The sequence below is a fragment of the Sarcophilus harrisii genome, chromosome 5 (genome assembly GCF_902635505.1).
Source record: "Sarcophilus harrisii chromosome 5, mSarHar1.11, whole genome shotgun sequence".
Taxonomy (NCBI): Eukaryota; Metazoa; Chordata; class Mammalia; order Dasyuromorphia; family Dasyuridae; genus Sarcophilus; species Sarcophilus harrisii.
Genome location: NC_045430.1, coordinates 145655493 through 145680656, shown reverse-complemented (window position 1 = coordinate 145680656; position 25164 = coordinate 145655493). Strand labels below are relative to the sequence as shown.

Here is a 25164-nt window from a genome sequence, read left to right as displayed (position 1 = left end):
TACATTATTAAATTTATATTTAATTTCTAAATAATTTCTAAAACTACTTAATAATACGTTGCAATAAAAACAATTTTCCCAATACAATATAAATGCTAAAAGAAAATTTAATATAAAGCAATTAAGTTTTTTTAAATATAAAGTCACATTAACAAAATAATGTCTTACTATCCCTTTAAATAGTAAGATGCAGCCATTAGTAAAATGAAAGTGTCATTCAACATGTATCTCTAAATTAAGAGTAAAAAAAAGAGATTCATCTAATGAATTTTCTTCTTATACTTTTATATATTGAAATATTTAATGTCTACAGAATTCTACTTCTATCCTCTACTCCAATGGCTCATTTGAGTGTGGAGGTAACCTGGAAAGATTTTGCCAACTAAGCACATCTTCTGCCAGACCTACCAAGCTTCAAGAACAAGCTCAAGGTGAGATGGTATCGCTGTTATGTAAAGACAAACCCAGGTACAGAGGGTTTCTTTATCAGACTAACAACCAGGCAAGGATTTTTTGAACATATCTCACAGAACACTTACCAAGGGAGAAAGTGATTCTTTGTATTGATGGATGGAATATCGACAGGATCACAGATTTAGAGCTCAAAAGAATCTTGGAGGCTGAGTTAAACTCCTAATTTTACAGATGAAGAAACTGTGGCACAGAAAAATGAACTGATTTGCCAAAGAGGACTCAATCAGTGAATATTTGGAAAAAGGTTTAAACCCAAGTTTTCCCAATTCCAAATTCAGGATTACATGATAATGTTCCAATGTGTTTGCAAACACATTGCAAAACCACAGATCCTTGAAGTATTAAATTTAGAATTCTGGCTTTGCTACTTAATTACCTGACTGGATTTGAGCAAATCATCTCACTTTTCTGGGTTTTAATTCCCTCAACTTTAAAATGGGGAAGGAGAGATGTGAGAATCAGAGACCTAGAACTATCAGAGATCTTTGCAGCTAGTGAGCCCCAAGAGGAAATGATTGTGACTTGCCCAGGACTATATGACTAATGTTTGAGGTGGGATTTGATCTCAGATTTCCCTGACTCCAAGTGTACTGCCCTATCTGCTTTACCACAATGCTTCTAGGAGGTAGATTTGATGATACCTAAGGTCCATTTCAGGGGTGATTTTGGTCAGCTTGATCTGAAACAAGATGTGTGAAGCTGATGGGAGAAAAGGGCGTTGTATGGAACTGTAAAGTATGTGTGTGGGTTGGAGAGAAGTTGTCTCCTGTGTTTTTTTTTTTTTTTTCCTCACAAATTGATGAAAGAACTAATTAGGGATACATTACCTTCCATATTATTTTTGATCCACAAATATTTCTGGAGGATGGCTTATAGTTGCTTTGTATTAGTGATTTGCACCAGTCAAGAAATTGAATTTTGTTACAAAAATGGCAATCCCATATGCAATTATATTCCTCATTATTTCAATGAATTTAATGTACCTTTTTCAGATCTAGTCTCCTACTTATAAATTATATGTGTTCCAGAAAGTCATTGATTTAGAACTTAGTCTAAACAATGTACCAAGAAGGACATACTCCCAGGCAGGGCCACAAAAGCCTTTTAACCTATAATATACCTGAAAAATAACCATATTTAGGACTTGTAATGTTAGAAATTTAGAATGTTAGGTACAAACCTCTTTTTTTTTTTCTTCTTTCTCATATCATACTTGAAAAGACTGGGCAAGTTGTGATTGGATTCTTCTTCCTCAGAGTAGTAGTAACAATAATCACTGTGACTGTGGAATAAGCTAGATTTCTCTTTCCTGCCTCTTTGATCTAAAAATCTTTACAGATTTTACCATCTGTCAAATTGAGAATTCTCTCTGCATCTTGGGAAGTATCTCTTGCCTTGTGGGGTCTCTATCATCCAGATAACATGGGGAATTGTCTTATGAAAGGAGAAGTCCATTATTTTTGCCATATCTTAGGCTGCTACATATTAATGTTTACATGTTTATTGTGAATCATGAATTATCTTTTGTATAAACTTCTAACACTGAAACTTTGCCACTTAGTATTTAATTTAGTGACTACTCCAGAGCTTTTTTTTTGAAAGAGATCTCAAAGTGTTTTGAAAATTATTTGCAAATACTAGATTAATTAAACCCTTAGATATTGCCATTTATATGTACAAGATTCACTTAATTCTAGGCATTGAAAAACCATGTAGCTCTCTCCATTGGTGCAGCAATGGCAGTTGGATGGGGATGGCTTGGTAACCCTATTCATGATTCTGCCAAAACATTTATGCCAGGTGGCTATAGGGGGATATGAACAACAACAATAAAAAAAGCCAAAGCTTTGGGCTAGTTTGAACCAGACAAATTATTAACTCCCCAGTACACCACTCCATTTTGGCTTCCTAACCTAATACAGAATTTTCTGGCCTTTAATCAATGCTAACTGGTTTTCCTGCTAATCTCAGCCACTTGGATTTTGGTGCTCCACAGATACCCTAGTAGCAATCCACTCTGGATTTGGGATATGCTTTTCTCCTACTCTAGCCCTTAGTACCTGTGTGAAGCATGGTACTTAATAAATGTTTATTGATTAATTGATTGAAAAGTTGGCTATCTCTTTGATCCCAGGCAGAGATCAACTCTTTTTCTGCCCAGGAATTTGCTTCATCATTGATCCAGGCCTCAGGTGGAACAGAGTACTTAAGAGTCTGGTTCTTAAGCTCCAAACTAACATCATGGAATGTGGTGACTGAAACTATTTCTGTATTCACAGATAGGGCATTTCTTTGTTCCTATGGGACACTACTTGAAGAAACAGTAATTCGCAATTCCAGAGGCAAAGACTCCTGGGGTAGTTAATGAACCCACACAGATTTCCCAATTCATTTAATCATTTCAATGACTTAATAAAGGGTTTCCCCCCCTCCCCCTTACATTAAGTTCCCACATATTCTTTATGAATCTCCCAGGATTATTTGAAATAAAGCCACATGGTAGGTCCAGAATTTTCTTTTCTTTGAGAAAAGAGAAATAGAATTTTTGCTCTGCTTTAAGCTGAAGTCTTTCTATTAGATTTCCCCAAAGAATACTGTACAACTGTCTTAATAAAATCTGATTTTTCTTTTTCACTGGAGTATTACTCTTAATAAATGGCCTGACTTTACGTTTTATTTCATAGATAGCTTTCTTTTGCACTATAACATATTTTGGAAGACAAGCACTTACAAAGATATGAGAAAACGACAATTCCAATTTTTAGAAACATTGGCAGGAAATGATTGGGACAGGATATATTTGGCATCATCACTTGGTCTGGCAAAAGAAGCATTTAGCAGCATGGGTTGGCTAAATAATTCACTCTCCTAGAGACTAATCCTATTTTAGGGAGAATATTACATTTATGCTATAACCAGGAGGGGCTTCAGTAATGGGGAAAAGCTTCTTAGAAAAAAGTCAGAGAAATTGCCTTGAAAAGAACTTTGCAGAAGTTAAAAGTTGAAAATAATCTACTTTGAAGAGGCCACAGGAAGAGAGGTACAATAAAATATATATACTATTAGTAAATCTATAAATTGATCCAACCATTATAGAAAACAATTTATAACTGTACTAGAAAAATGATTAACCTGTTCATACTTTTTGACTGAGGATATCAATAGCTAGGCATGGGTCCCAAATATAATAAAATATTTGCAGCAACATTTTAATTTTTATTGAAGTAACAAGAAACTGGAAACAAATTAGATAATGGTTGGGGATATTAATGTGAAAGAATGATACTGAGCTGTAAGATATCACAAATATGAGGAATTTGGAGAGATCAATCTTGACTCCAGGGGACTGATGATTAAATATACCTCTCTTCACCTGGTGGAGAGGTGAAAGACTATAGGTGAGGAATGGGACATGCACGGTCAGACATTGTCAATGTCTTAGAGAGTTGCCTTTATTCATTAAGGAGGTTTCATAATCAGAAATTCTTTATAATAACTTATAATAATAAAAAACATACAAATGAACAAGAAGCCGTGTTGGAGATGATAAAGAAGCTGGGGATTAGGATAAGAAGTAATAATGAGTAATGTCATAATGAATAATAATAAGTAAGTAATCAGTATCACAAGAAGAGTTAGTATGAGTTACATCTATGAAGTATACAATGTTGTGGAGACACAGAAATACTGGTTTTCATTTTAAGATAATTCCTGAAAAACCAATCCAGTACAAAAATGTCTCAAGGCATGAAACTGCAATTGTATCTCTCTAGATAGTTGTGTAAATGCAGAAGTAACAGTAGAAATGTGAATTGGTCCAATACATTAGTTAATGGGATGTAAAGTTAATTGAATCTTATCTGCAAGGCAATCATTTAATAACCTATTTTCTTTATAAATATATATATATTTTTTCAAAATAACATACAGCTAAATGGTATGCTAAAAATTAGCTAAGAGTTTTGAATTTTTTGAAGAAAATGTGGCAAGTTGTTCACGGAGGTATCTCAATGAAACACATTGCTTTCAGCTTATTGTATTGTTGAGTAAGGGGGTGGGGTGGGAAATAAGATTCAGAATTGGATAACCTTCATAAAGCTTGATGGATAACCTGTCATGGAGTCAGGCCCTTTGGCAATATTTCTAGGGCCAGTGGTCTTCCCTCCTCCATCCTACTGATTAACAAAAAACTATTCCAAAGACTGCATAAATGCCTGATTGCCTTTTAAAGTAATCCAAATCAGGACCCAGAGGGATTGAATGAAGTTACTAAATTGAGATACTCTGGCCATATTTTGTGCAAAGTTCAATGTTCCATATCTCCTTTTTCCTTCCTCAAAGAAATTCTGGTAATATCTCTAGTCATAATAGCACATCAAATAAGGTTTTCTATCTCCATTTTCCAATAACACCCACTCACAAATGACATCCTTACTAATTATGTATTCTTAAATACTGAATATTGGACAATATAAAAATATCAATTAAAATCTACTATGAGTAAGGGAGCATTAAACAGTTAAAAACATATGAAAACAAAGTTTATTAGAGAAGGATAATATTCATGCAGATTTTACAAACCGTGTCTTTAGGGTGGCCCAATAAGTAGAAATATGGGGACCCATGCTTGTCACTTTTCATGCACATGGAGAGACTGGAAGGTACCATTCCTAAAGGAAGGGGAGGAACAGCCTAGGACCAATCATTAGAATTAACAGAACCAGTGACAAAAGATATATTATTACTGTTAGAACAAAGATTTCTTAGTATTTTTAGAATAGTTGAATAAAAAATACTTGATAGCAGAAACAAAGTCTTTAAGTAAAGCTGATACTGATAGGCATGCAGTAAGTTAAATTAGCAAAAGACTGAACTATATGTGTATGAGAAGTATATTTTATCAAAATATTGATGACATCTTTAAATGCTTTTAAGGAGCAGCAAATATTCAGATCAATTTTGAAATTCAAGCCTATTACAGAACATATAATGCTTTCATAGGACATAAATTCTGTCATTTGGATGGTGAGTCACAGTAATAATTTCATTTGGGAGGCCCTGTGTATGTCTTTATATTATGATCTCTTATTTTGACATTTCCCTTCCTTTATCCTGCCCTACTATCAATTTACTTATTTTAATTCAAATTCATTGTAGCCTTGGTTGTTGAAATTTTTTTTAATTAAAAATGAAAATAAACAAAAATAATGCAGCAACAAATTTCCTTGAGACTTCAGGATATAAACTCACTAAAGACTTTGCTTTAATCCAAAGTTTTAATGGCTACTTTAATCTGTGTTCAGTACATGGATTACAGGTCTTTAAGTATGTATCTGAAAAGATGCTTGAATTTCCTCTTTCAATAATAGGCTGCTGAGGATATAACAAAAGGTTGAATGATGTTGTGGATGGAGGGCCTAGTCTTGAAGTTAAAAAAGCTCTAAGTAAACAACCTGCTTCTGATACATAAAAGCTGCATCACCATGTACAAGGTGCCTAGCCTCTCAAGGCTCCAGAAAATTTGACTATAAAGTATAAATGAGTTTAGCTGTTCATTGGGGGAGCGAGTTCTCATATCTGGCGATAAACTTAGTATATTTAGTTCTCTTATACAATGAAATAACAAATCACTCTTTGGCTATGGATTCATAGCACATGAAATGAAGAAATATGGCTGGTTAATGTGATGAAAACTTCTTCCCTACTCTTTTACTTTATGCCTTGAATGTTTTCTAGGTAAGAATTTAAAGTTTTTTTGGTTTTGGATCAAATAATGCTTACATTTATACTTTTTTTTTCCATGATAAGAATTTGTATTTGTTTTTCCCCATATAAAATAGGTGTAAATCTGTTGATCTAATGAAAAACATGTGAAAAGGAACATTTGTTTTTGTGTGAGCTGATGCTTAACATGGATTTTTGATTTGAACTTAATGGCCAGTCATTGTTTTTCATGGTATACTATAAATGTTTATTAAACTGAACTGAAAGAATATTGTGGTAAGAAAGATATATGTGTTTAACCATAAATGTGGTTAATGTCTGATTCCAAATTAAGTTTTAGAATTTATTAAGTTACCTGCTTTGCCTCATCAGAATGCAAGCAATCTTGTTCAGAAGTGGTTGTCTTATTTTAAATGTCAACCAGAGAAACAATTCATTTAGTTTTTATAAATTTCTTCACTGTGCCTGAAAGGTGTGTGTCTTGGGAATGCCAAAGTATAGAAGATCACGTTAAAAAGCACAGCCTATTTTTGGAAGAAATAGCAGGGAAACCTGAGTGTTTTTTAGGGGGAGTAGGTATCAAATGCCAAACTAAAAATTTTATTTTTGTTTCCTATTACTTTTGCTTGGCAAAACATTCAAAGAAAATGAAGATGAGTCTATCCTAAAACCCAGTATATTGTATATTAACACTTAAAGTTGATGATCACAGTCACTATCTGAGATCTTATAGATATCACCACCAGTGGCCTTTCTCTCATGTTAAGGTTTGGCTCAAGAGTGTCTTCCTACATTAGGCCTTTTCTTATTCATCCAGATGTCATTATCTTCCAAAATTACCTAGTATTTATTTTGTATGTATTCTGTATATATGAATATGCATTTCCACCTACCATTTCAGTCACTTTCAGTCCCGTCTAACTTTTTGGGACCCTATTTGAGATTTTTAGATTTGAGATTGTTCAAAATATTGGAATGGTTGAACATTTCCTTCTCCAGCTCATTTTACAGAGGAGGAAACTGAGGAAACAAGATTAAGTGCTTTGTCCTGAGTCATACAATTAGTAGGTGTCTGAAGTCAGATTTGAACTTGGGAAGGTGCAACTTCCTGACTCCAGGTCTTGTATCTCTATTCACTGTGCAGTTTAGCTACTCCATTCAAATGAAGTAATAATTATAAAGTTCTTCACATAGTACCTAATATATTAAGTGTTTTATATATGTTTATTATTATTGTTTCCCTTTTATTGGGAGCACTGGCCAGACATTACATTCTATTCACATGTTTGAAGAACCCAGTCACAATAAGATGAAATATCTGAATAGAATGTTAGGCCCTGATATTCTATCCACTGGGCCACCTAGCACTCTTTGTCTTTCTGTCCCTGTCTCTGTCTCTGTTTCTCTCTGTCTCTCCCCATCTCCCTCCCTTCTTCCCTCCTTCTCTCTCTCTCTTTCTCTTTATCTCTCTCTTTCCTTCCCTCTCTCCTTCTCTCTTTCTCTCTCTCTCTTCCTTCTTCCTTCTCTCTCTTTCCTCTTTCTCCCTCAATCCCTCTCTTTCTCTCCTCTCTCTCCTTCCCTTCCTTCTTCCTTTTCTCTTCCTCCCCCTCTCTCTTTCTCTCTCTCTCTCTTTCTTCCCTCCCTTCCTCCCTCCCTCCTCTCTTTTTCTTTCTTCTCTCCCTCCCTCCCTCTTTCTCTCTCTCTCCCCCCTTTCCCTCTCTCTTCCCCCTCCTTCTCTCTCTCCCTCCGTGTCTGTGTCTGTCTGTCTCTCTCTCTCTCTCTCTCTCTCTCTCTCTCTCTCTCTCACACTCACACTCACACACACACACACACACACACAAAAGTCAATTCCATGACAGACAGGGCTGTTTAATTTTTTAAAATTTCTCTTTCCTAGTTCAGAACATGGCTCATAGAAGATATTTAAATGCTTACTGATTGCTTACTACTTAATTATTAAACAGATGTTTTGGTTGCAGAAAGAAGAACCATAGTCTGGCAGAAGTAAACAAATAAAGATCAGCAATTTTGTTACTTATGGATATGTTTAAGAAACAAGGAAACAAATCTCAAAACTTCATTTGGTCTTTTTGGTCTTGTCTTCATGTCATTTGCATGACAAGCAAATTGGATCTTGGGAGTGAGTGAGTAACCCAAGTTATTCACAGCTCTGTTTTTTTAATTTTAAAAATTTTATTATTATTTTCAGCAATCACTGTAATCAGATTTGGAGATGTAGAGTGATTGGGCTAAATAGTTTAAAAATTCTAAGTAACATAACTGAAGTGGGGAAACAAGAAAGCTCTTCTACTTGGTTCTTCGCTAAACTCTCATAGATGTAGAGGCACAACATCTCAGACTTATTTGGGGTTTGTTGTGGCCTTTATTACTTTTGTGTTCCCTTCACTTAACATTGACCTTGTGAACAAAATCTCCTGGAAGCCCAGCAAATTATGGGGAGAAGCAACAGCGCCTGCTGGAAGATACAAATATAGCAGCAGCATTGGTAGCTCACTTGTGGAAAGAAAGGAAGGTCAATGGAAAAAAAAAATCTTTTTTGGTATCTGATTGGTTTGATCATTGGAGGCAAAAGCAGATTCACAAAGAAACATTAGTGTCCCAAAGAGTCTTGAATTGTACTAATAGTGATAGATGCTGATTCTGTTCTAATCATTTTATGACTCCCTTTCTGTGTGGGAATAACTACTCTCTCCATATCTTATTTATACAATGCTTTTCTATTTTGTGTATGTTTGAAGGAACCACAGACTAGAATCAAAGGTGGATTTGTTCCTTAGGAATCCAAACTGAGGGTAGAATAAAGCACTGGAGAGCCATATTATCTGAGAACTCAGGCAATGCCATATCGATTAATCCAAAGCAAATTAAATTGAGAGAGAAAGTAAAAGATAGGGATTGGCTCAGACTGACAACCCATGTGGCCCTTAGCTAATCAGTATGTTAGATAAGACTTGCTTTTCTACAAATAAGATGGTTGGTGATCATTTTATAGGGATTATTATCTTAGCTGTAAGGAGAAATTGACTCTGAGCAGAGCTTAGAGTGGGAATACATGTGATTCCAGCTAAAATAGAGGCTGAATCAGGTCAGGAGTTCTGAATCCTTAAATTAATCCTGTGTCTATAAACTTGACATTATAATAGTTACTCTGAAAGTGGAAGGGCCATTGAATTTTTTGGAGAGGGACAAATCTTCCTGGGTCAGGACCAAGGAAAAGTTCTATATCAACTAGTGAACCCAGAGTCATCTCCAATGGCTATTGGAGTAGAAGTCTATGGAGTGATAGCTTTAAGAGTTTGGTCCAACTATTCAGATACACACACACATACACACAAACACAATGGATAAAGAATGTTTATATTACATATCTAATAAAACTGTTCCATCAATAAATCTATGGTGGACAGACAGTATATGGACAATTGGACTCAGAACTGAACAGGAAGATGAAAGTAGGTTTTATTATATCTTTGGGAGATTTTGTAGTGTTCTTAATGACTCCAAACTTCACCCAAAAACAAAAGGATTGTCTTTTTTGGAAATAAATTCTTCTGAGAGCTATCAGGGCTGGCCTTGGAATCTAGTAGATTTGAGGTTAAGTTCTTTCTTTGATGCAGAAACTCTAGCCAAGTCATTTAACCATGAAGCATCCCTGGTTAACATTAAAACATTACAAGTTCTAAGCAGAAAGGTTTCACACTGTTGTGGGGTATGGAGTTTCCTACACAAGTGAATTCACAGCTTTGAATCCCTTGCCTCTTCCTTTTGTATTCTCTGACTTCTTTCATGTCTCAGTGAAAACTCTACCATCTGTAAGAAGACTTTCCTTGTTCTCTTTAATGTTGGTTATCTGAGATTATCTTTAGATTACCCAGCATAGATCAAGTTTGTACATAATTGTTTGCTTATCTCTCCTATTAACCTATGAGCCTTTTGGAATCAGGGACTGTTTTAACTTCTCTTTGCACCCCCAGATCATTGCACATAGTAGGATGCTAATGAATTTTTATTGACTTGAAATGCTAGTCTACCAAGAACTGAAATTATAGGTCATCTAAAGGGCCTGGAGACATACATAGTGAGTGAGAGTAGACTGCAGCACACTGACAATAGAACATAAGGATAATGAATGTTTAGTATGAGGATCTGGACTGGCTCTGAGAGGTGACTCCCAGGTGACTTTCAGGATTTGAGCTATATAAATCATATAGTTCAGAGCAAAGGATAACTAAAGGTTAGCCCATGCACTTTATTGATTTAGAGGTAATATCTTAGCAGGCTGGGTAACCCCCCCCCCAAAAAAAAAAAGAAACTTATGGGATGTCATGGGCCGGAATTGCAAAGGAAAAAATAGCAATATCTAGGTTTCAGTACATGTCACTGTAGGGAGACCTCATATCAATGAGATCATAGATTCATAGAAGTCACAATATTATAAAAAGCCTTAGGGTTAACCTATAACTCTCAAAAGCCAAATGCTCATTGAAGGTGATATAAAAGATATTTATCAGCGAAAAAGAATTTGCTCATAGTTTAAGAAGAAATAAATTAAACAATGAGACTTTCCTAGGACTAAAGGCCTGAGAGGTGAGAAATTAATTCTGGTGCTGTGAGTTAGCATTTCATGGCAGCCTTCAGCTTCTGCTTCTATGAAGCTACAACTTGGTCATCACTTATCTGGTTAAAGTGTCTCATGGGACAACTATAATACCACAAATGTCGGTCTTGGTATCTTTTTAGAAACGAAAAAAAAAAAAAATCTTCTCTATGTGTGCAACAGGCAGGGATTTTGGCAGCCTTCTCTCCTACTGTCTCCTTCTTTTAATGGTTGATCATTTTTCCTTTCTAAGCTGAAGGTTTTCTTGAGTGATTTGTGGAACATCTCATGGAAGAGGAAGATACATTTAACTGTGAATGTCAAAAGCTGAAATTAAATCTCAGAATTTATTATTGTAGCAAGCTGCCTTTGCCCTATTAAAAATGCAGGTGAATTAGTACAAAGGCTATGAAGCCATTTAAAGACTCTCATAAACTTGGTCTCTGAGGAGGAATTGAAGACAATGGGGAATCTTTCATTTTCTTTATATAGATTTGGGCAATCTCAAGACAACTGTACAAACTCTGGGGTGCTAGGTGAGATGGTTCCTGGTGTCTAGGTGAATGTAATGCAGCTGAAGACCAGCTACTGGCAAGTGTCCATCATAGACTGAGCAAATTACTAAAAGGAAACTCTTAGTTTATGACCCCTAGTATTCTTCTCTGTAAAATGGGGATAATAATATTTCATTGCCTATTTTTTACCAAGTTATGAAGATCAAAGGAAATAATGTATGTAAAAATATTTCATGAACTACAAAGCATTATATTAAATATAAGTAATCATTTAAGCCCTCTTATTCAGGTCCTTATTTACATACTAATAATGCCTAATGACAAATAATTCTCATCAATTCAAAAGAACAAGGCCTAAGTATAGGTGTTCCTATATGATAAAATTATGTTAGGTAAATATGGGTTTTTTAGGTAGCTGAAATGAGTACAATTCCTCTTTTTGGAAACTTAAATACTTCCAAGGATCTTTAATGTGTATAATCCATCCAAAGGGAGATATTGTGAATCATCTATGGCTTCACATCCCATGTAATTTCTGTCCGTACCTTCCCATAATCATAGAGATTTACTTAAAACACTGGGGCTCTTCCTCTAGTTCTCTTAATGTTATGTGGATACCAATGGAGCATACATTCATTTATTGTCTTGTCTTCTTGCTACATTACCAGCCCATTTCCTTTTCAAGGTATATGTGACTTTGATGATCTCTTTAATGGTGCTTCTGGTGAGCTTCATTGGTAATATGCTACAACCTATTCCCCTCAAGGAAGACAATATGATCTACAACTTTGATTTTTCAGTGACTATGTTATTTCAGATTCTAAGTTATATGGCATCACTAGAAGAATGCTGATTTCAAAAAATGAACCTTGGCGTTTTAGGAAGATTTATAGGGTCATTACTCTGTAAGATTGGGGTCATTACTTTAAAATTTTCAAATACAATTTACTTCATTCTTTTCTTCCTTTTGGGGTTCAGTTCATTGTGCATCTGTATATTTTAGCCAAGAAATACATATACACTCTCACATATATCTATAACTGGACTCATTGGATGCAGATAGACTCATTGACCATCTGCAACTTAACCAAGGTATGTATACACTCAAATCCACATATGCTCTCATATATGTACTGACATATACATATAAATCCATATCCATAAACATATACATATCCATACACACTGAATGAAGGACCAGTTCAATTCAATATATATTCAGCTTCATAATCTGAGCAATAATCATTCTTCTTCATTCACTTGATTTTTTTTTTGGTGGATAGTTAGTTTAGGTGGATAGCCTGAAATCTTCTGAGTGATCATTAAACCTCATTTAGGAAGCTCCACAAGATTTTGAGACTTGATCTGAAAAACAATGTCATCTGCAACAAAAGTGTTTGAAAAACAAAAAACGTTTGTTTACTGGACAACTTCCATGAGAGCAGTAAAAATCTTTGATGAGGATGTATCTTCCTGTTTTATGTTTTATTTGCTTTTAAGTAGTAGTCACTGAATAAAGTTATTTCTATTGTTGTATATTTCAAAGAAATCTTATATACATTTAATATCTACATGGGAGTCTTCTCATTGAGGAGGGCCTTTGGAAGCAGCATTTTCCTCTATTGAATAAAGTACTTTTTATAGTCGATAGACAATAATTTCAATAATGTATTATATTCAATTTAATGGTATAACTGTATGTTACTATAAAGATAGAGCCTCTGATGGAATATTTGTTGAAAACTTACTGACCTCTTTTCATAGTTTTATCAAGAACACTCCCGTTATGGATACAGAATAATCTTAAAGCTTTTTTAAAAAGGAGAAGGAGGTATGTGGTTTGTATTTACTGACTTTTTTGTTCTCCTTTTTCTGAATAACAATGAAGTATGTGATTCCCCCTTCCTCCAATTATTAGGCAGAATTTTCTTTTTAGAATGTCTTAAAAATCAATATCTTCAAATACCCTCAATCCTCTCAAATACACTCAAATTGTTTCACCTATCGCATGGGTCTCCTTTGCATGTTAGGTAAAGACTAGCTATTCTCCCTATTTTTGATTTCTTTAATCTTACTCTATTTCTTCATGCTTGATTGTGATATTAGAGTCCACATGTGGTTTAATTTCTACTATTGACATGGTTTCTTGGTTCTTCTGTTTCTTTATTGTGGCATTTGATTTTTATTAGTTAAAACTTCCTTGGGAATGCTGATAAAATATTTGTCTGTCCTTTTTATTTGAAATTTGGGATAGTCAATAATTTCCTTAAATAGGTCAGGCTGGAAGTATTTAAATTGAACACTATATCTCATTTTCATTCTCTCTTCTGATTTAATGCTGATTTTGATCTATGTAATAAGTTAAATGTCTGACTATATTCAGACAGTGATTCCAAAGTGATTACCAAATTGGTAACCAGTCATTTTGCTCCATGAGAGCAGAAACTGTCTCATTTTTTTGTCTTTTTATTTCTTTTGTCAAACACAGTACCTGGTACATAGTAGATGTTTAATGAATATTTATTGATTTATTTCCTGTCTGTTAAAAATAAAAAAAATTCATTTTCATGATATTATTTGCTTCTAGTCATGTCTGGTGCCTCAACTTTCTTCTGTTCATGATATAGAGTGGTAAGGCTTTTATATTATCTAAACTACTTTAGTCTCTTTCATTTCTTAATAAAGAATAATATTTTCCCAGCATATTTTTCACTCTTCTGCTATGTTTTTACTAAAATCTTCAGATATTTAAAATGTTTTACACACATAAGTACATGTATATTTAAAATAAAAAAAATATTTTGGAGAATTTTATTAACTTCTTTCTGGAATATATTTTCCCTTATTCTCTACTGTTTATTTTCCCTTATTCTTTACAACAGATAAAAGTAAATATGCTATAATTATCTTCTTGGTGGTCTCTTTGCAAATACTTTTCACAAGCACTGCAATGTAACTATCCTCTGCAATGGTGTTTCTTGTTGCAAGGGTAAAATGAATATCACCACTATCATAATTTACTCCTCCCAGGACATCCTTCCATTTACTTGCAACTTCCACTTGTCTTTTGGTTTAAAGGTTAAGACTGACTTGATTCAGCTTCTATACCCCTGGTCACTACATAAAAACCTTACATTTAAAATAACCATTTTTAATTGAGTTTTTTACCCTATTAAGAAACAGATTCTTAGCTCTTTCTGCCTCCTTTTTAATCAATGCTTCCCACTCTACAGTTGATTACCATTGAGTGTCAATTTGCATTTCATATATTGCCATGAACAAAGAAATCATCACTTCCTTTGTACTTTGGTAGGCTAGTAATCTATTGAGGGGACAATGAATCTTTTCCAGTAAGATCTTTAGGCAAGTCACTTACCATTGTCTTCCTCAGTTTCTTCATCTATAAAAATGGGGATAATTATAGCATCTGCCTTGCAGGGTAGTTAGTTGTAAGGATCAAATGAGATTTTGTTATTGTTGCTGTTCAATTGTTTTAAGTTCTGATTATTTGTGAACCCACTTGGGGTATTCTTGTCAAAGATACTGGAATGATTTGCCATTTCCTTCTCCAGCTCATTTTATAGATGAGGAAATTGAGGCAAATGGGATTAAGTGATTTGTATAATGTCTGAGGCTGGATTTGAATTCAGGTCTTCTCTCTTCACTAGGCCACCTTGCTGCCCCATTGAAATAAGAATACAGTGTTTAACACATATTAAGTGTTATATAAATGTTAATTATTGTTGATGTTTTCCTTCTACTGGGAGCACTGGCTGGTGATCTTACTTTACTGGGATGTTTCAAGAACCCATCTATGCTAGGATGAAGCATCTGAGAAGGGCTTTTGTGGAAATTTTATAACTATTCTTTAATTAAGTTATTCATACTTTTTAATTAAGATCTCCTTTCTCAAATGCAGTTTGTTCTAATTTGCAAGGTTTTTATAGTATGTTTCTTTTGTGCTGCCTGTGACATTCCAACTATTTGATCCTAGGTGAATTACTAAATCTCTCAATGTTGTTGGAAATTCTTTTAGTTAAAAATTGCAAAAGAAGGTGTTGACTGCACTGTTAGAGGAAGTTTTCCCATCCAGGAATTCCCTATAGCCATGAAATCACAGGCTTAGTTCCTATTCCTATCCTTGTTTTGGGAAAGACTTTAATTCTAAAGATGAATTTTTTTTTTAAATTAAAGCTGTCTGATTTGATTTTATTATATTGTATGAAATATCTGATGAATGGGGACTTGCCAGAAGTTTAAGTATATTACCAAGCGAATAAGGCATTTACTAAGCAAATGAATACTATCAAGAAGATAAGGAGAATGTTTTCCTATTTAATAGAACAGACTATTTCTAAAGGGTATTAGAAATGATGTTTATGTATAAATAATGATATTGCAATATAAGAGGGCAGCACAGATTAAGCTGGTGTTTCAGTATAATCATTTAAAATCATTCTTACCTATTAGGCAATAACTCTATCCTACTTACAGTACAGTGTATCCTTGAGAGTCATAAATTATATATATATATATATTTTTAGCAATGTTTGATAGTATGAGAGACAGATCTTTCTCCAAAATTAATCTAACCTAATGAAGTTTGATAATACTTGAGCAGCTCAGTTTCATTTTTCCAAGGCCTGATAGCTGAGATAGAAACAAATATTTATACAATTAACTTTAGGAATAAAAATATGAACAGAAAGGCAACATACTGATTTGCTTCTTTCTGTGGATGCTATTTTTACTTGTCATGTGGACAGAAATGTTTAATCCTTAACCTAGTTTGACTTTGTTGCCTAAAGGGAGGTAAGTAGCTTTGTGCATAGAACTCTAATCCAGGAGTCAGGAAGAAATTAAGATACTTGCTAATGGGCTACTCACTTAACTTCTGTCTGCCTTAGTTTACTCATCTATAAAATGGGGATAAAAATAGCACCTACCTCATAAGTAGGATCAATTAAAATAATAATTATAAAATGCTTTGCATAATGCCCAGCATATAGTAAGTATTAAATAAATGTTAACTGATTATGATTGTAATTATTGTTTCTCTTAAACTATTTTTGGTTTAGATTAACCTGCTTTTTAAAAGGTCAACAGTATTAACTACAGTAGAAGAACCTATTTCTCTATTGCTTTATTTTGATGAAATATGAATAGCAGATTATTGCCCAAGTACACATCCTTAATGTTGGAGCTTCTTTTATGCCTAGAAGACAAGTCTGATTTCTTTACTTCAGATTTATAAAATAAGGGCGCATTCATACTTCTTCCCATGACTTGATAGAAAAATATACTTCAAAGCAGAGAGTTGTATAATTTATTTCTCTGCAGAAAGAGGTTAATGTTTTGGGGATAAATTGTCTGTCAATACCTCATTTCGGAAGGCATTTTTATAACCAGCACATAATTATATCATTATTGTTAAGTATAGTGTATTTTTCCTCTTGGTTTAGTGGAGTGAGTGTTCTCTGTTAGTTCAAGATGGGGATAAATAGGAACAATTCATTCCTTTGTCTGGCCTCAACACTAACAAACTCCTAGTCTAAGGTTTAGAGGAGAGAAGAAATATATCTATCTCCCGAGCTTCTCTTTCAAGTTCTGCCACTTCCAAATCCTTTTATCATTTTTTGGCCCCCTCCATGGTTCTGACAGGTCCCTCGGTGTGACCACTGATTTCCTGGCTGAATTTGTGAATTTCCCCCTCTGAGTTGGCAGAAAAAGCTTTTGAATCCTGAAGTAATTGCTGTCCCATATGTATGACACATTTGCAGTACATTTTATTCCTTTTCGTAGCTCACTTGGATTCACACAGATTTTTCTCAGTCAATAATCTCTCAGGTGCTCTGGGTGTTTTTTCTCTCCTTTGCCTCTGTGCTTATCTCTCTGTCACAGAACACCATAGGAGCTTGATGCTAGCCCCCCCCCCCCCCCATCTCTCTTGACCAAGTCCTGATTTGTCTTGACATTGCTCATAAAACCTGATAAAGGTCTTGCTTCAGAGATGTTTGCAGTTGTGTAGGTATCAGAGGGCTGGTTGATATCTTTAAAATCATTAACTAGACAAGAGTTCTACAGTCTGATAATCTTCAGAGTTTAGTCTTTCTCATGCTGCTTTAAGCCTGCAATTCCCTGGGAGGTTAAGGTAAACATCTCCCATGGGCTCCAATAATCCACAAAATAATCCTTTGAAGATGGAATTTAAACTAAGTTTAGATGTGAAATTTAAGAAGCTCAAAACAGCAAATTTCAGGATTAAATGTCACAAAATTTAAATTCATTAAAATAAATAAAATCATTTTTTTTTTTTTTTTGGTGAATAAGATGACATTAGACACCAGAAACATAATAGTTTCTTGGCTAAGTATTAAAGATAAACTCTTCATTTGGTGCTAGGAAAGAGATATCTCCTAACTTAGTTTGCTCACCCTTTTTTATATAAAGTAAAACATACACATGTGTGTGTATTGGTTTATACCACATTTTATCAACTTCAGTTAGAAGATTTATTATGTTTTTTAGCCTTAGGTGCTCACTGTTACTTCAGGGTGGTTTGTCTCATCCTCTGATGTGGCTGCTTCTTTGAACTGCTTTTTCCTAATTAGCCCCTGAGAGGTTGCAGAAGCATCATTTAAAAAATTATTGTTACATTCTAAAAAATTTGCTGACCTGATCCTCAACCTTTTAAACTTCCTGTAAAGAACTTTTCATTCATTACATTCATTTTGCCTCAAGAGCAATTGACTAGTTTCTAGTGTACTGTCATTTTTCTTCAAAGTGAGTTTCTCTGTAAATTGCTACACATTTATTCTACAGTCAAATCTAGTTTAATGTTGAAATTAACAAAATAAATTTAATATTAATGATCAAGTCTGGGAATGTGGAATCTTAGAAAAATGAAGAGACATTTACAATGTACCTATCACCAGTTTAATAGAATTAAGGACCAGCATAAAAGTTCAAGTGTTTAGGTGATCTAAACTCAAGTGCTAAACAAACTGTGCTTTTGCTCTGAAAGATTTAACTTTAGTTTGACTTTTTTAGATAAAGTTAAAATTGAGCTGACTAACATTAAAATACCCAAAGACTATATTTCATCAGTCTGTTTAAAAGCAATTTTTAGGTCATAGGAATGAATTTATATTTATTTTTGTGATATATACTTTTTGTTGTTGATGTTTTGTGACCTGATTTGGGGTTTCTTGGTTTGTCATTTAGTCTTCAGCTCATTTTATAGAGGAGAAAATGAAATTAATAGAGTTAAGTGACTTACCCAGGATCATATAGCTAGGAAATGGCTGATCCTAGATTTGAACTCAGGTCTTCCTGACTGGGACTGGTACTCCATCAGCTTCACTATCTAAGTGCACCATGATGTATATACAATTGCTTATCTGGTTTCTAATTATAAATCTATTAAGAGTATGGGACCTGAGAACTCACTTCATACTGATAGAAATTGTAAGGCATATGGGAACTATCAAGGTAGCCTCAAGAGGAAGTGAATGATGATATATATTTTGCAGTAGGAGTAGTAGTAATTTATTTTTGAATATGTATATATAATATGTATATGCACATAGGTATATATATTTTAATTTTTTGACTTGTTTGCATTTGCTAACATCTGATTAACTTTTTTTCTGGCATAGATAATATTTTGCCAGATCCTGACAAGTGAGTGAAATATATCTTCAATGTACATAGATGACTTTTAGAAATGGTTAAAATTGATTGTATATGTATAACCTATATTACATTGCTTGCTGTTTTGGAAGGGATAAGGGAGGGGTAGGGAAAACATTTGGAACTCAAAATTTTACAAAAATAAATATAGAAATGATTAGAATTCATATGTAACCATGACATTATTTGGTTATTCAATATTTCAGGAAATCAAATGACCTTGATATATATTAGAGTTCATCTAATTTACAAAACATGTAACATTCCCTTTAGCAAAATTTCACTTGTATTTACCATTCAAATTAATTAAAAATAATTAGTATTATTAAAAACTACTAAAATGAGATTAGAATTGGTCCTTCCAATGAAATATTTCTTTATATTTCACTGGGCATAGATCCAGTTCTAAAGAAATCTTTTGAGCTCTGAATTTAAAGGATTTTCTACTTGGTACTCTGCTCTCTTCTGAACTTTGAGATTCACTTTTTTTTATTATAGGATAAATTATTCAATTAAGCAATCATTTAATAAGTGCTTATGATATACCAGGAACTGTGCTAGGTTCTAGGGATATAAAGATAAAAATGTAATAGTGCCTGCCTTCAAGGAACTTACATTTTTTAAAGCTATTTGGAGCTTTAGATGATTCCAATAGGCTCAGAGCTTGTATATAGATAAGGAAGATGAAATGGAAATTGAAACAATTCTTAAATGATTTATCCTGTTTTTAGGATTTTTTTTGGTGACATAGGGAAGGAAAGGGGAGTCATAACAAGTTGGGAGGGAACTTCCATGTTCAGATTAGCTATTCACATTGATTGCATCACTTGGATAATTGATCAACTCAACTCCTTCTGTCAGTTTTCTCAGTTTATACTGTTGCTTTTCATATGATAGAACCATGTTGTGATGCACTATAAAATAATGATTTTGATAGGTTCTAAAATGGCCATAAGGAAATAATCACTCAAAAGCCCTTTGAAGGCACAAATTTATAATCTCAAATGCATTTATACTAGTTATTTGGAAAGGGCAGCAGGTAAATAATAAAAGAGTATTCGTAAATGAGGGAGGGAAATAGGAAAGCCCAAAACTCAAAATGTAAAAGAAATACAACTTCTAGATCAAATAAAATTTAAGTTTTAAATTCTAAGCCATAAAAATGCCTGAAATAGATCTCTTTAAAAGGCTGACAGATAAATAAGGAGGACATGAATATCTTTTAATATTGCTAAAGAATCATAAATGACTGATACATATCATTTTAGAAAATAATTTGTAATTACTGTGAACCCAAATGAACAGAAAAATCCCTGCAAAAGTGAAAAGGAAAATATATTTCAATAAATGAATATTTGCATAATCTCCTAGCACATTCACAGATGCCCTGGAAAACTCTAACATTATTTATATTTCAAATCGAAAATATTGTATACATACTGAGTTGTAACATATCTATATTAGTTTAAGTGAGTATTTTAAAATATATTTATGTAATGATAGGTAAATATATAGTTAGGTAGAAATAAAGAACTGATATAGTTCTAAAAGGGGTAAGAATATTTTCAGTACATAGAAGGACACAAAGATGAACTATGATGTGCAAACCCACCGTACTCTGGGACCTGTCCTGTCCCACGTTTCAGCAGCAGTCTCACTCTTCTTCCTCCAGACTTGATCAGCTCTATTGCTCTGGCATGCGTCATGTCTCTTGTGCTTTCCCCATTGATTTCAATGATCTGATCTCCTACCTGCCAAGTAATAACACAAAATGCAAATATAAAAGTTAATCAAGTTAGCCAAGTATGATTATAAAATTAGAAAATTACTGTCTCTAAAGGATTAGAAAGATCAAAAAGGTTATCGGATTACAAAGAAATATGGAAGAGCATTGGACTTGAACACAAAGAAATGAATTTGAATCCCACTTTTGTCATGAATTTCTATATGACTGTCATAAATCTTCTAACCCTCTCTTTCTTTACTATCAAATAGGTCACTTTACCTCATAGGATTATTGTGAAGCCCGATTGAGACTACATACATAAATAACTTTCTAAGCCTTAAAGTGATAGTAAATATCACTTCCTCAGTAATGATAGTGATTGATGATGATGATGCTAATGGTAATGATGATGATAATGAAGATTTATCACTGGACACAAAATCAGGAATGCATCCTGAATCTAGAATATACATCACTGCATACTCTTCTAATAATTAACTCAAGATAATTTCAAAACACCAAACTTGATATTATTAGGATATATCTCAGTTCAGGTCTTTTTTCGTGAAGAGTCATCTTCATATTCTAGGTCAAAAGCAATCTCTTCCACTTGAAGTTTTCCTGAGTTTCAAGACCTTTTCCTGACCCCTCATCATACTCACAAGCTGGGAGTTATCTCCCTCTCATCTGATATCAAAATCATTAATCACATTTATAATATAATAATTATAATTTGTATTTTGTTTGTATTCATATCTTAATTCTTCAACTAAATGATTTCATAAAATTTCATATATTATACAGTTAGTATTTAATAATGCTTTTTGAAAAAAAATGAATCAGTGAATGAAGGTGACAGCTATTTTCTTTCTGTTTTTCTAATACCCACTGCCTAGAACGCTGCCCTATACATAGTAGATAGTTAATAAATATTTAATTGAATTGAATTGAGTGAGATTTAAGTGGAAAGAAAGTTGAAGTTAGAGAGAGCTCAAATCTTTGCTCTCTCATTTATTTCTCTATCACTTTGCACAAGTCACAACTTCTCCTGGCCTTTATCACTTTGTGTATGAAATGAGGGCATTGGACCAGATGTCACCCAAAATCCCTGCCAATTCTAATTCTAAAAGTTTATATTCTTTGTATTGAAATAGGACACAGATTTCCTTCATCCATTACAGCAGCTTTGTGTTTGTGGTAGCCATCTGATTGGCTTTTTGGTCCAGCCTTTTTGTGATTTTTTTTTTTTTTTGGTCTCCTATTATTTACATCATTTTTTGATTTGATGGCTCCTGGGTGTTACTGAGGCATTGCTTCTTCTCATAAACAAAGCTTGGCAGAGTTTTAAGTTGTGGCAAATTTTTCATCACAACTATTTGAATAAAAAATGAATTTTCTGAAGCTTTTGATCAAATCCTGGCATGCTTATATTTGACAATTAACCAGTCTTCCTAAATTTTTATAAATATTTATGTTCTGTGATTTCCATTTGGCCTTTGTTAATAGATATTAATGGCAGGTAGGTGAGACAATAGATAGAATGCTCAGCCCGCAGTCAGAAAGACTCAACTTCTTGAATTCAAATCTGACCTCAGACACTTACTAGTGGTGTGACCCTGAGCAAGTCATTTAACCTTGTTTGCCTCAGTTTCTTCATCTCAGGCTCTTCATCTGAGCCAGAGAACAAAATTACCAACTACTCCAGTATCTCTGCCAAGGAAATCTCCAAAGAGGTCATGAAGTTAGATACAACTGAACAACAATGATAAAATAGTTATTTAAAATAAAATGAGCATTAAATAGTTTTTTAAAATAAAATAGTATGGCAGTATTCCTACCATACTATTATCATTAGGAACCTTTGAATTAAATATGTTTCATTTCAATGCAAATCACTTTAGACAAATTAGTCAAGAAAAGGGCTGTCTGCTTGGTTTACAAAAATGCTGTTTAGTTGGACTATAGGAAAACGGCTGAACACAGTCTGAGAAAGATAAATCTGTAATACAGTAGGACATGAACCTATCCATGAATGATGTGTGTGTGTGTGTGTGTGTGTGTGTGTGTGTGTATACAATGCTGAGGTGAGGGAAGAGGTACTAACAAAGGAAAAGAGATATAGAATTCTGCAACCATCATGGTAGGAAGAACATTTAAAATATTCCTTCCAAAAGATTAATCATGGAGCTTTTTTTGTTGTTTTTCAGTCAGTTCAATTGTATTCAACGCTTTGTGATTCCCATTCAGGTTTTTCTTGGCAAAAATACAAGAATGGTTTAACATTTTCTTCTCTAGATCATTTTACAGATGAAATGAAACTGAGGCAAACAGTGTTAAGTGATTCCCTCAGAGTTTCTTTTAGCAAGATTCTTTTAAAGTAGGAAAGACATTAATGGAATCCCTAGTACCATTCTCCATCTTTCCCAAAATAATTAGATTAAGTCGCTACAGACACTTAGTAGATTGAGTGGAATATATGAGCTGCCATATCCTGGGGAAGGTACCCAGAAGAATCCACTAACACCTCTGAAAGGATAATCCAACTCAGGGCCTTTGGGATGAGCCAACTGAAGAAGAGACCATTAGCATAGAAGAGTTCCTAAAACTCTTTGAATTTCCAAACTTCTATATATATATAGTAATCCTTTTCTTCATCCCTAATTGGCTTCTCTTTCTCTCTCCCCCCTCTCTTCTTTCTCTTTTTTTTTCTACACACACACACACACACACACACACACACACACACACACACATACATTTATAAACTTGAATGGCAATCCTTTTCTTCATCCCTGATTGACTCCACTCCCCTCTTCCCATAGCATTAATTACAGATTTCTTTTCAACACACCCATGCCACAATGTAAAGCCACCAATCAGGAACACCCTCTCCTCCTGCTTCATCCTTTGTATCTCCTCCTCTTTCCCTGTTTCCTCCACTTTCAGAGGAGGTTGTTCTCTTTGCCAAAAAGTTCTCTGGTATATACTATACATATATAATACTGTATACTCATGTAACTAAAAATTATCCCCTCCAATCTCTAGTAATTTATCGATTAGATCATCATCTCTTTCTAAATCTTCCATGTATTGGCTCCTTCATTATTGCCTATATACATTCATTCTCCTCATCCCCCTCAAAAAACTCTTCTTTTAATCTTTCCATCTCTTTCAGCTGTCATTTTTCTTTACTTTGGGAGGGATGAATGAAAAAGGTTTCTTTAGTATAAAGGTTAGGGAGGATATTTAGTGGGCAAGGAGCCCAATTTTAATTTTTTTTAAAAATAGCATATATCAAGGATATTAACTTTAGTATTTCAATATATTTTTGATATCTTTTATATCACTAGTATTACAAATTATTGGCTAACATGCTAAAAACCACTCATTCCTTGTTGAAAGCAAATTAACTACCATTGATTGAGTGATCACTTTGTATTTAATACTATTTTAGATACATAATAACCCCACAAAAGATACATTTTTATCACAGGGTGCTGAAATGCAATACAAGGTAGATACAGTGACATTAACTATCAGACTATAGATTTAAATCTGAAAAATATCTTATTGGCAAACAATTCTTCCCCTCATTGAAAAGATGGGGATGACTGATGTTGAAATAAATTATTCCCAGGGTCATAAAGCTAATAAATGTCAGAGTCAGGACTGGAACCTAGGTATTCTTCACTTGTCCAATATTCTATTTACTCTGCCCATGTAGATGAAGCACAAGAATTAAAAGCATATAGGGAAAAATCAAGTCAACAAGCATTTGATAAAGATCTATTATATGCCATGGTCATGAGATATGACTGAATGACTGAGCAACAACATACTCACATATGACTACACACATAAATTTGGTTCTGTAGGTTCTTAGATGAACTGTTTTCATAGAATTAACAAAGGGGAAGGGAAGAGAAACAAGCATTTATTAAGTGCCCACTATGTGCCAGGTTTTATACTAAGCAATTTATAAATATGATCTCATTTGATTCTTGCAATAGTCTTGTGACATAGATGCTATTATGATCCCCATTTTATAGTTGAGGAAAATGAGTCAGACTTTCCAAGTCACTTAGCTAGTAAGTATCTAACTCTAGATTTGAACTCAGTTCTTCCTCACTCTATTAGCATGCTCTATCAACCATAAAACCCCTATCTCTCTAAAAAGAAACTAAGAAATCATCCAGTTCAAAACTTCTTATTCTGTGGGTCATGACTCCATATGGGGTTGGATACAACTGAATGTGGGGGTCATGAAATTATGACTTATTTTCAGTAAATGTTTAATTTGTATACCTGTTTTATTTGGTTTATTTATATGAGGTTGCATAAACATTTCTTGGACTAAAAGGGGTCATGAGTGGAAAAAGTTTAAGAACTAGTCCAATTCACAATAAGAATCCTCT

At 33.8% G+C, this 25164-nt stretch overlaps 1 protein-coding gene across 12 annotated transcripts in view; it reads right to left on the bottom strand.

The window, feature by feature from the left end:
* Window positions 1–25164, bottom strand: part of MAGI2 (membrane associated guanylate kinase, WW and PDZ domain containing 2) — a 1604868-nt gene that overhangs the window by 52991 nt on the left and 1526713 nt on the right. For 9 of the 12 annotated variants that reach the window (XM_031940846.1, XM_031940849.1, XM_031940848.1 and 6 more), the window contains one exon: window positions 20636–20774. In XM_031940846.1, coding sequence (XP_031796706.1) covers window positions 20636–20774 — 139 coding nt within the window. Of the gene's footprint in view, window positions 1–5055; window positions 5145–20635; window positions 20775–25164 lie in introns of all 12 variants that reach the window. The other 3 variants (XM_031940854.1, XM_031940855.1, XM_031940856.1) reach the window with 1 other exon arrangement.